Source organism: Lagenorhynchus albirostris, chromosome 1 (genome assembly GCF_949774975.1).
Source record: "Lagenorhynchus albirostris chromosome 1, mLagAlb1.1, whole genome shotgun sequence".
NCBI lineage: Eukaryota > Metazoa > Chordata > Mammalia > Artiodactyla > Delphinidae > Lagenorhynchus > Lagenorhynchus albirostris.
The window spans coordinates 143553166-143567237 of NC_083095.1; the positions used below are offsets into that span (position 1 = coordinate 143553166).

General features: G+C 44.8%; 1 protein-coding gene across 9 annotated transcripts in view; it reads left to right on the plus strand.

The window, feature by feature from the left end:
- Positions 1-14072, plus strand: part of LOC132523975 (protein FAM169B-like) — a 97418-nt gene that overhangs the window by 37446 nt on the left and 45900 nt on the right. For all 9 annotated transcript variants that reach the window (XR_009541776.1, XR_009541744.1, XR_009541765.1 and 6 more), the window contains 2 exons: positions 6755-6840; positions 11745-11922. Coding sequence is in view for 2 of the 9 variants with exons in the window: in XM_060155865.1 (XP_060011848.1) it covers positions 6755-6840; positions 11745-11922 (264 nt within the window). In the remaining 7 variants the exon portion in view is untranslated. The remainder of the gene's footprint in view (positions 1-6754; positions 6841-11744; positions 11923-14072) is intronic.

Here is a 14072-nt window from a genome sequence, read left to right on the forward strand (position 1 = left end):
GAACTTGTCAGTGTTTGCTGAGTAAATGGCAGCCCTCCTCCCCGTCTTGACGTGCAAAACGAGGTCCACTCTGTTCAGGTCTTTCCGTGCCGGCCTCTCCTTTGTCATCGCTGTCTTGGCTTGTTGCCTCCTTGTCTCTCCTCTCATCTTTGTCTTCCCTACTCTGTCGGCCTTCATGGAGTCTGGACTCAGCTCTGTCCCCTTGTCTCTTTGTCCCTTCTTCACCTGGAGTATAAAGGTTAGAGCGGGGGCTCTGGAGTCAGTGAGAGCCAGTTCTCATCCAGTCCCAAACTGCTGTTTACAGGCACTTGATCTTGAGTTCTTAACCCTTCTGAGCCTCACCTGAAAAAAAGTCAGCCAGACGCTTGGTGGATGCTTGGACATGTGGTTCTGGTGAATATTATTACTTTAAAACAGTAATCAGGTCATGTCCCTCTCCTCTGAAGCATGGCGGCCACTGGTGGTCTGCAGGATACGGCCCCCAGCCCCTCCCTGGCCAGAGGTGCTTTGCATCCCAGGCACTGTCTCCTCCTCCAAGCTGTAAGTGTCTTAAGCCAGAGTCTAAATTTAATTCCTCCAGTGGATTTATTATGTGCTCTGTACATAATAGCTGCTCAACATGTGGGTTGGATGAGCACCATGTGCTTCAGAATTGTGACCTCTGCAGGGTCCTGAGCCACTTTGCTGCCTCCTGCATCCTTGGTGCTGGGCAGATGAGGAGGGACAGCAAGCACAGCCACATGAGCCCAGTGCTCCCCGCTGGGTGTTGATCTCTACAGTGCTCCTCCTTGCTGAGCTGGACGGTGGCCTCAAAGTCCTTGTCAGGACAGCTCCCCACTGCCACAGCCCACCCATCCAAGGTGATGGGTGACAATCAGCTCTCCCTGACCTGTACTGTGGAAAAATCACACTAATTTTTAAAAAATGTTTGTTGTATTGATTGATTTAAAAATATTTAAATAAAAAAGGAATTAGCTCCATTAAGAAATCTTAGACAAGATGAAAGTTTTAAAAATCTTGTTGGGGGCTTCCCTGGTGGCACAGTCGTTGAGAATCTGCCTGCTAATGCAGGGGACTCGGATTCGAGCCCTGGTCTGGGAAGATCCCACATGCCGCAGAGCAACTGGGCCCATGAGCCACAACTACTGAGCCTGCGCGTCTGGAGCCTGCGCTCCTCAACGCGAGGCCGCGATAGTGAGAGGCCCGCGCACCACGATGAAGAGTGGCCCGCGCTTGCCACAACTAGAGAAAGCCCTCGCACAGAAACGAAGACCCAACACAGCCAAAAATAAATAAATAAATAAATAAATAAAAAGCCAAGCATTTGAAGCCCTTTAAAAAAAAAAAATCTTGTTGGGAGGTTCTGGGCAGGTGAAAGTGTGTGCCTTGATCAGGCATGATGTGTCCCCACAGCCCTGGAAGGAGGAAGTGAGGGACATGATGGTTGGCTTAATGCACCCTGATGGAAAAGGACCAGTCGTGGGCAAATGTGGTGAGTAGGAATGTGTCCCCACTCACGTTGGGAGGCAGCGGATAGGATGGCAGCAATCAAGCTGGGGAAGAAAGACAGACATTTCTCTGCAAACCAGAGCAGAAAGTTTGGAGAGGGAGCTCCCAGGAAGAAACCCAGTGTTAGCAAGCAGCTTCCATTGTGTCACTGACAAAAGCCAGCAAATAACAAAGGGCTTTTCATACTTCTTTGGAATCCCAGAGCAACACTTGAAGCAGGTGGAGGAAGCTTTTGGACACCACTGAAAAGCTTCCCTTTGGGCAAAGCAGTTTGGTGAAGTGAGCTCTTTCACCAAATCTGCATAACGGCCAGGTGAGAGGATGTCGTGGGCTCCATGTGACAGGTGGGGGACTCGAGGTGGGGGAAGGGTGAAGGTCACACCTTGAAGAAGCTGGAATCTGAACCCCACCTGGCTCTGAAGTCTGTGTTCTCCCTACACCAGGTCCATAGGGATGTATCCAAAATGTCTTATGTTGTCTTGCTCTCCGTCAGCACTGGTTTATGATTGTTGAGATGGCTGTGAAGAGTAGAGTGAAAGGTCTGTGTTGCGATTTATTTTTATGTGTGTGGATGTCCGGTTGTTCCAGCACCATTTGTTGGAAGGACTATCTTTGTTCCATTGTGTTGCCTTTGCTTCTCTGTCAAAGTTGACCAAATAGAAGTTGACTACATTTACGTGGGTCTGTTTCTGGGCTCTACATTCTGTTCCATTGATCTGTCTTCCACTGATACCACACTGTCTGGGTTACTGTAGCTTTATAGAAAGTCTTGAAGTTGAGTAGTGTCAGTCCTCCAAGTTTGTTCTCCTTCAGTGTTGTCTTTGGCCTCTCTATGTAAACTTTAGAATCATTTTGGTGAAATCCACAAAATAACTTCTTGGGATTTTGATTGGAATTGCATTGAACCTATAGGTCAAGTTGGGAAGAACTGACATCTTGATAATATCGAGGTTTCCTATTCGAGAACATAGAATATCTCTTTAGTTTTTATTTGATTTTGTTAATCAGAGTTTTGTAATTTTCCTTGTATAGCTCTTACACATATTTTTGTTAGATTGCATAAATCTAAGTATTTCATTTTGTATAAGCCTAAGTATTTCATTTTTGAGGGGTGCTAATGTAAATGGTATTGTTTTTAATTTCAAATTCTACTTGTTCATTGCTGGCATACAGGGAAGTGGTGGGCTTTTGCATATTAGCTGTGTATCCTGCAACCTTGCTATAATCGATGTTTGCAGCTCTGCCTCTCCCTTGTTTAAGCCTTGCCCAGCTACCCCCAATGTTTGGGGTGCCCTGAGTGTGGCCTTGGACTTGTAGGGCTCTGTGCCTCTGCTCATGGGTTACTGTGCCCTCTCATGTCATCTCTGCCTGTTTTGAAGCCTTACACAGTGATCCAGAGCCCGAGCTGGCAAATTCCCCAGGGATGCTTTCCCAAACCCCTCAGCAGAACTGACCCCCTCCTCTGGGTCCTCTGGACTCTGTGGCTCCCAGCTCGATTCTAGCACCTGTCATGTCCTGCCCTATATCACATCAGCTTGTCTAGCTCTCTCTTCTCTGCAGGCTACCAACTCCCAGGGGCAAGGATGGAGACTTACTCATCAGCCTCTGGAGACCTGGGACAGGGCCATTTGTGCATTCGGGAACTCAGCCCCAGGTAGTTGAATTCAGTTCATCCTGCTGAGCCTTGATGAAACCAGGCCACTGGGAGTCAGCCTTAGGGACCTCAACTGTCTTAACATGTTTGGAAGACCTTGGGGTGTTATAGAATAAAATCCATTACTGGCATTTTCTTTGTGGTTACATGTCACTCAAGGGGAGAGGGGAATTAAATCAGTGAAGCAAGGCTGGCCTGTGACCCACAATGCCCCGTCGACTGCTGTCACCACTGCTCAGCCTTTTGCAGGGGTCCAGTCTCCCAGGTCCTAGATGGTGGAGAGCCAGAGGGTACTGATCAGGATTGTATTTTTCTTTTAAAAGTATGGATGTGTGGTTTCCAGTTTCATTTTATTTTATTTTATTTTTTTATTTATTTAGGCTGTCTTAGTTTCAGCACATGGGATCTTCATTGCGGCATGTGGGATCTTTCATTGTGGAGCACGCGCTTCTCTCTAGTTGTGGTGTGTGGGATTTTCTTTCTCTCGTTGTGGCACGTGGGCTCCAAGGTGCATGGGCTCTGTAGTTTGCGGCACGCAGGCTCTCTAGTTGAGGCATGCGAGCACCGTAGTTGTGGTGCGTGGGCTTAGTTGCCTTGCTGCATGTGGGAATCTTAGTTCCCCGACCATGGATCGAACCTGCGTCCTCTGCATTGGAAGGCGGATTCTTTACCACTGGACCACCGGGGAAGGCCCCAGTTTCCACTTTCTAACTCTTGGAACCTGCTGGCTCCAGGGTCTCAAAAGCGATGCCCCAAGGCTGGCTCTGCAATGCCTGCCAGTCCCCCAGGTCCATCTTTTGTCCTTGCTGAGCTGGAAACAGCCTCTCTCCGAGGACTCTGGCCCCTTTCCTCTTGACTAGGTAGCAGGCTTTTCTGATCAAAAGCTGGTATTCTTTGGAAGGCTGACTCTTTTTCAAGAGTTGTTTGAGGACAATTCATTTTAAATCTATTACATTTGATCAGACTTCACCTTCATTGTTATGTACACTTAACAGCTTACTATTAGTTTTGAAAAAAATTCAGTCTATTTTGTGACAACTTGTGTGGCTAATTAATGCTCTGCAGTGCACTGTGTAACTTGCAAGGCACCACACAAACACCAAATCATAACACATTTCCTGTTTGAAACTATCTTAGTAAATTGAACATCTGTATTACAGTAATACACTGTATTAGTCAATTGAACATCTTTTATTGATTCACCTTGTTAAGCAGGGAAATAATCCTTATGGTTTTATAAGCCTCTTGCAAGTTCTAGTAGATGCCATTTGGAACATGAATTTAGTTGAATAAGTGAAGGCAGATGTCAGGCATTTAATTGGCACTTCTCTCTCAGTCGGCTGTATCAATTTTGGAACTATTGTTGGAGAAGATAAAATTCGCCAATGGTATGAAACTGACAGTGGATTAGATGCTGTTGGTCTTCGGAGAGGAGGGAGGGACTGTGCAGAGTTAGTGCTTGACAATAGCTAATGTCATCACCTGGTCTTCATAGGGTTTTCTACGAAAGTTCCTCAAAGAGCAGAGAGGAATAGGGAAGAAGGTGGTGGCAGCTTAACTTGATTGCCCCACAAAATTTGTTTTAAAGTCTTGAGCCTTATAGTAAATGTTCAAGGGACTTTTGTTTTCTACTCTGTGTTATTTTCCTTCAGCTCTTCAGCCAAAAAGATTTGACTGGGAAGATGTATCTTTTTATCTGTGGCTTTTGGACCCCTTGGGCTCAGATACCTGGCTTGAGAAACAGGCATAAAAATGGCAATTAAAGGGGTATAAAAAGATAGTGGAGGAGAACTAAACTATGGTACCTTCAGACAATGGAATATTTTAGCACCAGATACGGTGCTGAGAAGAATTTTGAGCTATCAAGCCATGAAAAGACATAGAGTAACCTTCAATGCATTTCACTAGGGGAAAGAAACTAATCTGATGACTCCAATTATATGACATTCTGGAAAAGGCAAAACTATGGAGACAGAAAAAAGATCAGTGGTTGCCAGGGGTAAGGGGTGGTGAGGAGGGATGAACAGGCAGAGCACAGAGAGTTTTTAGGGCAATGAAAATACTCTGTATGATATCATAGTGATGGATACATGTGAAGATACATTTGTTCAAACCCATAGAGTGAACCCTAATGTAAACTAGAACTTTGGGCGATATGATGTATCAGTGTAGGTCCATCAGTTGTAACAAATGTACCACCCTGGTGGGGGGTGATGATAGTGGGGGATGTGTGTGTGGGGGAAGGGGACTATGGGAAATCTCTGTACCTTCCTTTCAATTTTGCCATGAACCTAAAACTTCTCTTGAAAACAATCTTAAAAAAAAAAAAGATACCAGAAAATAACCAAAGTGACTTTAGTGTTTTAAAATGTAATTTTTAAGCAAGGAAAGGAGAGACAAGAGGCAGAGGCCATGATTGCATTTGCATTTGGAGTGGCCCCTCAGGAGGGATAGATTGGCAGGGCAGACTGGGGGGACAGGGGACCAGGTGGAGTGCTCTCAGTTACCTGGAGAGATGGACCAGTAGCATTCAGGGTTGGGGAGGGAGTGGATCCTGTCCTGGGGCATCAGGTGGAATGATGGGACCTGGCAACTGCAGCATGAGCAGGGGAGAACTGACGCATTCATCAGCAGGTGCTGAGGGCATCCTACCTGCCTGGCCCTGCGTTGGGTGTTTCACACCTGATCCTCATTGGAATTTGTTAGCCACCTTGGGTGATCAGTTTGGGCAGCTCTGATGAGGAATCTGGGGCTTAGTGAGGTTGAGAGTGTTCCAGGATCACCTCTACTAAGCAGCAGGACCCATGTCTAAACTCAGGGTGGGTGGAATCAGCAGGCCTCAGTGACTGTCTAGACAAGGGCGGGGCATGAGTGGGGTAGGAGAGATGTCTCTACCCTTCCTCTCTTGCAGGTCCCAGCCCCAGAGTCTTCTTATCCAAAGCCCCCCCACAACCCCTGCATGATTATTCCTCATCAACAGCTGACCCACCTCTGGCCTCTTGGAAAGAGCACTGAACTTGGAGTCCAGTGGCTGAGGGTTCGACCCGACCTCAGCCCTCCTAGCTGTTTGCCTTCCCCTCTCAGAATGTTAGCGTCCTCAGAAAAAGGCAGATGACTATTTCATCATGAGAATGAAAGAAAAGCACGTGAAAGAAGCCAGCGTCAAACCCAGCACCGAGGGTGATAAGAAGATGGTGTGTTCCATGCCCTTAGATAATGTTGGGTTTGACTAAATTTGCGGAGCTCCAAGTTGTGTCACATAGTTGGACTTTGAAAAAAAATATAATTCTCACCCATTGAATTTGTCAATATTGGTGTGTAGCCTCTTGCGCCCAGTAGCATTGGGGTCCATCCTGTGTTGGGGTCAACAACAGGCCATCTCTGCAGACACCTGTGAAGTCCTTTGAGGTGACAGTGGTCACTCTGTCCTGGTCAGTGCTCTCAGACAACTCAGCTCTAGAAACATCGCCTGCTTTTGCCGCACATAACTTTCCTTTGCACCTTCACAGTGGCTGCATGTTGCTAAAACTGCCCCTTTGGTGGCCAGTTGGCCATGTGTGTATCATTGTTTTCTCTTGGCTTCCTCTTTAGTTGTGGCTGTTTACATGAAGGAGTCCTGGTGGACCACTGAAGATGTACTAAGAACCTCTGATCCTGCAAGAGAAGGTCTGATGAAGGTGAGGTATTGCAAATTTAAGTGGACATTGCAAAACAGGTTTTAAAGGTCAGTGTACTTATTATCATGTTAATAATTTAAGCAGTCTACCCCTGTGGATTCATTTTCTAGGACTGCTGTAACAAAGTGCCAACAAACTGGGTGGTTTAAACAACAGAAGTGTATCATTTCCCAGTCCCAGAGGCTAGAAGTCCAAAATCAAGGTGTTGGCAGGGTTGGTTTCTTCCGAGAGCTGTGAGGGAGAATCTGTTCCAGGCCTCTCTCATAACTTATGGTGGCCTCAGCTTTCCTTGGCTTATCAATGGCATTCTCCCTGTGTCTTCCCATCCTTTTCCCTCTTTGTCTGTCTATCTTTGTCCAAATTCCCCTTTTCCATGTGGACAGCAGTCATGTTGGATTAGGGCCCACCCGAATGACCTCATCTTGACGTGATCATCTGCAAAGATTCTATTTCCAAATAAATCACATTCATAGGTACTGGGGGTTAGGACTTTAACATCTTTTTGGGGGACACAGTTCAATCTGTAACACCCTGCCAGCAAGGAAAATAGTAGTAAATGGCTATATGCAACAGATACCTGGCTATTGGTAAATCTCGCTTACCTTCCTGAGTGGCCTCTCACATCTTAATTTTGAAACTTTAATCCACATCATCTCTCTAGAGTGTAGGGAGGTTCTCTTTATTGCATTCCAGTAGTGTTTATTGGTACTTACTATGAGGTAGATATTATGTTAGATGCTAGCCTGTGTATTACCCAGACTTTTCACAGGGATTATCTGACTTCAGAATCTTTAAGGTATTTGTTTTGCAGACAAAGAAATTGAAGCTGAGCCACACAGCTTGTAAGTGATTTAACTGGACACAAATGCTAGTCTCTCTGACAGCAGGCCTGGTGGTCTTTGAAGCACTGTGGCTTTATAGAGACCTAGGATGGCAAGGGTGAGGGTTCCTTGTGGCTAAGGATGTTCAATATCTTTTCATGTCCTTATTGGCCATTCGTGTGTCCTTTTGGGGAAAATATCTATTAAAATCCTTGGCCCACTTTTTTAAAAATTTATTTATTTTATTTATTTTTGGCTGTGTTGGATCTTTGTTGCTGCACGCGGGCTTTCTCTAGTTGCAGCGAGTTTACTCTTTGTTGCAGTGTGCGGGCTTCTCATTGCAGGGTGCGGGCTCTAGGCACGTGGGCTTCAGTAGTTGTGGCATATGGGCTCTAGAGCTCAGGCTCAGTGGTTGTGGCACACAGGCTTAGTTGCTCCATGGCATGTGGGATCTTCCCGGACCGGGGCTTGAACCCGTGTCCCCTGCATTGGCAGGTGGATTCTTAACCACTGTGCCACCAGGGAAGCCCCCTTGGCCCACTTTGTAATTGGATTGACTTTTTCCTGTTGAGTTGTAAGAGTTTTTCTATATTCTAGATGCAAGTTCTTATTGCATATATGATTAACAAATATTTCTCCCCAGTCTATGGGTTGTCTTTTTCAAGTCTGTTTTTCCCCCAGCTTTGTTGAGATATAATTGACATATAACACTGTGTAAGTTTAAGGTGCACAATGCGTTGATTTGATACACTGCAAAATGATTACCACCAGTGTTAGTTAACACCTGCATCACATCACATAATTGCCATTTCTTTTTTGTGGTGAGAACATTTAAGACCTCCTCTCTTAGCAACTTTCAAGTATGTAATATAGTGTCATTAGCTACAATCACTATGCTGTATATTAGATCCCCAGAACTTGTTCATCTTATAACTGGAAGTTTGAACCTTCTGACCATCTTTCCCTCTCCCCCACTGCCAGCTCCTGACAACAACCACTCTAGTCTCTGTTGCTATGAGTTTGGCTCTTTCATGTTACATGTATGAGATCATGCAGTGTTTGTCTTTCCCCTTATTTCACTCAGTATAATACCCTCAACTTCCATCCATGTTGTCACAAATTGCAGGATGTTTTCAGATCTGGTTTTAATTGACTTGATAGACATTATTATTATTATTTATTTTATTTTATTTTACGCTGAGTTGGGTCTTCGTTGCTGCGTGTGGGCTTTCTCTAGCTGCGGCAAGCAGGGGCTACTTTTCATTGCGGTGCGAGGGCTTCTCATTGTGGTGGCTTCTCCTGTTGCGGAGCATGGGCTCTAGGCACGCAGGCTGCAGTAGTTGTAGCACGTGGTCTCAGTAGTTGTGGCTCGCAGGCTCTAGAGCACAGCCTCAGTAGTTGTGGCGCATAGGCTTAGTTGCTCCATGGCATGTGGGATCTTCCCAGACCAGGGCTCGAACCTGTGTCCCCTGCATTGGCAGGCGGATTCTTAACCACTGCACCACCAGGGAAGCCCAATAGATATTATTTTGAAAAGGGTTTTCTTCCAGTAAGTTAACGATGGCTGGAGATTCAGCAAATGGGTGCTGCCTGGCATACACACACACACATCTGCCTGTGTGTGTCATTGTCTGTGCATGAAGCAGGTGGTATGAGTGGTTGGGTGTTCTGAATCCCGGGAAGAGTTTGATTTGCTTTTTAAATATATATATATATTTTTCAGAACAAGAGTGGTCACTTCCCTTGTGTATCAATTCTTCTAAATTTAGATGAGGAAAACCCTCACATTTTCTGAAAATGTGGCTTATGTTGTGAACAGAGAGATTCCACTTAATGAAGCAGGTTGTAAAGATCTGTCTGCCCCAGCTGTATGTAGGGATAGTTTCCCTCTCCATTTACAGAACTTGGTGTCTTGACCTTTTTTTCTTTTAATTACATTCTGTTTCTTAGCCAGCTCTTCTTTACAAATTACCAAACCAAACCAAACAAAACACCAACTTTCTTAGTGTTCTTTCTGTGAACATAATTAGTGGTCCTAATTGAGGGATTAGAACTGGTTCTTAGTTTTGTGTTTTGAGAAACATTTCTAAGTCAGAATCACATGTCACACATTTTTTTCCCCCTGTAATGAAATTGGACAAATTAAGTGCATTTTCTTTTTCTCCTTTTTTCTCCTGCCAGTTTTTGATTGGATATTTCCCTTCTGCCAGATGCAATCTGTTTTTCTCTTCTGGCTTTCCTCTGAACTTTTTGGTTTTATAAGTTGAAAAATATAGCCTCCCACATTACACCCCTTGGGTTTTGTGATGAACTAGTTATTCTTAAAGTCTGAACTTGATTTGGCTGCTGCTGTCTGAGATACAAAATTGAGGTGGCTTCTCAGAGTTAAGCTGGTGTGGCTTTTGCAAATCTTTTTCTCATCTAAGATTTGGCTCCAGATGAAGGTGAAACATTTTGCATTCTGGGCCAGTTAATAAGTTTATTGGCACTAAACACTTTGTGCCATTTGCTAGAGGGCTGCAAGCTAACTTATTTTTATTATTGGAGCATTTGAAAAACATACAAATGTCTGAGAGACCACTTAGGCAGTCTTCTCCCTTGATTAGTGGAGGAAACTGAAACTGAAAGGCGTTGTGAGTTGCTGAAGATCTCCCAGCAAATCTAGGCCAAGAAGCCATGACCACAATGATGATGGTGATGATAATAAACATTTAAGGGTCCAGTATTAAATACAAAACCAAACATTTCATATTTTTATCAAACTTCCCTTTCCCAAAGCTCTAATGGATGAAAGTGCAGAAGGGAGCCACTGGCTGGGCTGTAGCAGGTACCCTGGCCTGGGACTCAAAAGTCCTGGTCTGGTGCTGTAAGCCTGCCTGCCTTTGACAGAGCCCTTGTCCAGCTGTCTTAAGGCCTCTTCGGAATAAGGCAGGGAAATCAGTACATGTAATTGCTTAGCCTCTTTGAGCTTCAATTTCCTCACCTATAAACCAGGACCTCTCTGGCGGGTGGTGAGAATCGAATGGTAGCAGGTGGGGGGCAATCTCAGCCCAGGTAATACTCTTGCTGATTTCACGGTGCTGCATAGGAAGGGGCGACAAACACCCACACCCTTAGGCTGTCACACAGCAATGTTGTTGAAATAAAAGCTAATAAAACAATACCATCTCTTTGTCACTAGCTGATTGGTTTCATCTCAAGTGCCACATTTTAGCGGTTGCTTGTAGTTGTCCGGGAGACTGCATTTAGGAGGATCCTGAGACCATATCCAGGCTCAGCCACATAGAGTGGGGATTGATTAGTTATGTCTGCTGTGGGTGCAGGAGTGGGAGGCCTTCATTTATGCCACACCTGTGCCATCCGTGGGCTATACAAATGCAGAGAATATGAACAGGCAGGAGCAGGAAATCATTTTGACTTGTTAATGGTCACGCTCTTTTGTGGGCCTGACCTTGACCACAATACAGTTTCCTCAATTGTCATGACATTGCAATGGGTGAGAGACAGTTCCATTTTGTAGCCTTAGGATGGGCTAGGCCTTGAGTCCCAGTAACTCTCTGGGGTTGGGACTCTAGTATGTGCTCAAAATCAGTCACAAGCCATTGAAAATCAGTTGCTCTTGGTGTAGCAACTGGACACCAATAATTATCCCCAATTATTTACCCTCCTTCTGAGGGTCAGAATTCTGGGGCTGTTGTTAAAAATGGCAGACTGGGTTTATCTCTGGACACATCCAGGGTTTCTGCTGAAATTGCTTGCCTCTATGTAACCTCCTGTTTCACTGGCATGTGACTGATTGTTCTCTGTCTCTTCACATTCCATGTCTGTGGTCCTGGAAACCCAGGAGGCCCCTCTGGCCATGCTCCTCGCTCCTGGAGGCCAGTGCATGTGAAAGGTCAGGGGTGGGAAAACCTCCGTGAGAAACTATGATCCGCATTTTGGATCTTGAGCATGAGAAGAACTGTATGGTGGGGGAGCCCACACCTGGCCCCAGGGTGTGGGTTGATTCCAAGCATAGAATTTATTGTGTCTGATTTTCCCCTCTTGTCTCACTTAGATGTTCTTTTTGTTTTTCCTTCAAAGGTTCAGTCATTTGGGGAAAGGATTGTGCTTTTTATTCTAAACGTCGTTATTTTTGGAAGACTGGAGAGGAATTTGGATGATGATGACATGTTTTTTTTACCTCACTCTGTGAAGGAGGAGGCTAAAATTCTGTGGAGAGACGGAGCAGCTGTTGGATTTTACACAACCAAAAGGAAAGGTAAGGGCCATGCGGCCGTGTGGGGTCACTGCCACTTCAGGCTCCGGGGGGGAGGCTTCTGGGTGTCTGCCTGCCTTGGAGGACTCCTTGAGCCCAAGCGTTACTTGGAGAGAATCTTCTGGCACGAGAAGTATCACTAATTCAGCTGTCATGTAAATAAGCCGAAGGTATGGATTTCATTTTCACCACATTTCTCGTTTTACTGGCAGAGTGAATATTCATCATGGTCCTTGGATTCCCAGGCAATGCCATGTCCCCCGTAAAATACTTGTTGCTGTTAATGGTTGTAAAATGACTTTGCAAGCTCAATGCTTTTCATTTCTTTTCTTTAATGTTACCAATTAGCTGTCAGGAAAAATGCCATTGGTAATAGCTGACATGTGGTGCAAATGCACACTGGATGCCAAGATTTATAGACATTACCTCAGAAGAGAGGGAGGTCGGCGCGATAACGAGGTTAGGGTAAAATCCTGGGGCTTATTTTTAGGGGCTGTGATGAGCAGGGAGTGTGGAACTTGTACTATTTTGTCTAAGAGATCAGTCTCTTCTTTAATGATGCTTTCTTTAATAGTTTCTTTGATTTTGAAAGGCTGTCAACATCTCTGACCCAACTGGTCCAAGCCCCATCATTTAATTCTTACAAAGTTCTGAATTTTAGCAAAAATAAAATTTCCAGGTACACCACCATAGATATGCTGTTGTCTGAGTTGAGTGTTTTTCTCTGGGGATAAAAAGGCTATGATTATGGTTTTGAGCTGTGTTCACATTGTGTATGTGTTCCACCTGTCCAGGATGGAGTAAATCTGCATTTCAATTTTTTCCCTCGATGTGGTGTGAGATGACCAGTTTCCCACGCAAGCAAGTCATGTAATTACTTATTTGTCAAGGTCAGTCATAGAGGCTGAAGCACCTGTGTCTTTCAGCTCCTTGGGTCACGAAAGCCCTTTGTCCTTTGTTTTGATGTACTGTTTCACTTTTTGGGGTGGCTGTATTCTTTAGTCATTATTTAGATAGACCAAGGATCTGGAGAATACTTGAAATGGACGTATTTTTTTAATTCCTTTTTCTTAGGAGACCCATTTGTTGTCATTTTCTACCAAATGGCTTGTCTTAAATCTGTAGCTAAATCATTTGTGCTGTAGATGTCCTACTAATAGAAACAAAAACTGTTAACAGATTCCAACCTGATGTGCGAGAACCACAGCTAAGGGGCAGAAGGAGCTTGACCTTGGTCTTGCCCACTGCTGCTGTTGCTCCTGGTTGCAGTGATACCCCAGACTTTGTTCTGTGAGAATTAAGCAGAGGCTGGATGTGGCTGCCTCATTCTTCCCAAGGCAGACCCAGAACCTTGGAGTGGAAGGAGGATATTATGGTGTTGAATTGAGGCAGATCAGTCTAGGTGCTTGGATTTCTGCCTCCTCTTCATTTCTGACGAATTCCACGAATTTGATGGAAAGTTCTCTGAAGCTGCTTACTAGGTATTGTTGTTTTCATCCACGCACTGATGTTTTTAAGTGGCAATTGACTGTTAGTTACTCAGCAACTGAGTTAGTTTAAAAAGTATCAAATGAGGGACTTCCCTGGTGGTGCAATGGTTAAGAATCCGCCTGCCAACGAAGGGACATGGGTTCAATCCCTGGTCTGGGAAGATCCCACATGCCGTGGAGGAACTAAGCCTGTGCGCCACAGCTACTGAGCCCGCGTGCCACAACTTCTGAAGCCCTCATGCCTAGAGCCCATGCTCCGCAACAAAGCCGCTGCAATGAGGAGCCCTTGTACCACAACGAAGAGTAGCCCCTTGCTCGCCGCAACTAGAGAAAGCCTGCACGCAGCAATGAGGATCCAACACAGCCAAAAATACATAAATAAATAAATAAATTTATATATTAAAAAGTATCAAATGAGTAGAAAGTTAAGTAAATAAAATATATTTTTCAGGTATACATTGCCAATTAAAAACATTTTTTACTGCCTATTTCTGGATTAGCTTATTTTTGGAGAGACAGAATAAAAGCATTTCCATGGAATAATTATATAGACCTTGCCACCAGCAATGTTTGAGAGTTCCAATCACTCTACATCCTTGCTGGTACTTGGTGTTGTATTTTTAATTTTAGTCATTCTGCAAGATGGGAAGTGGTATCTAATTT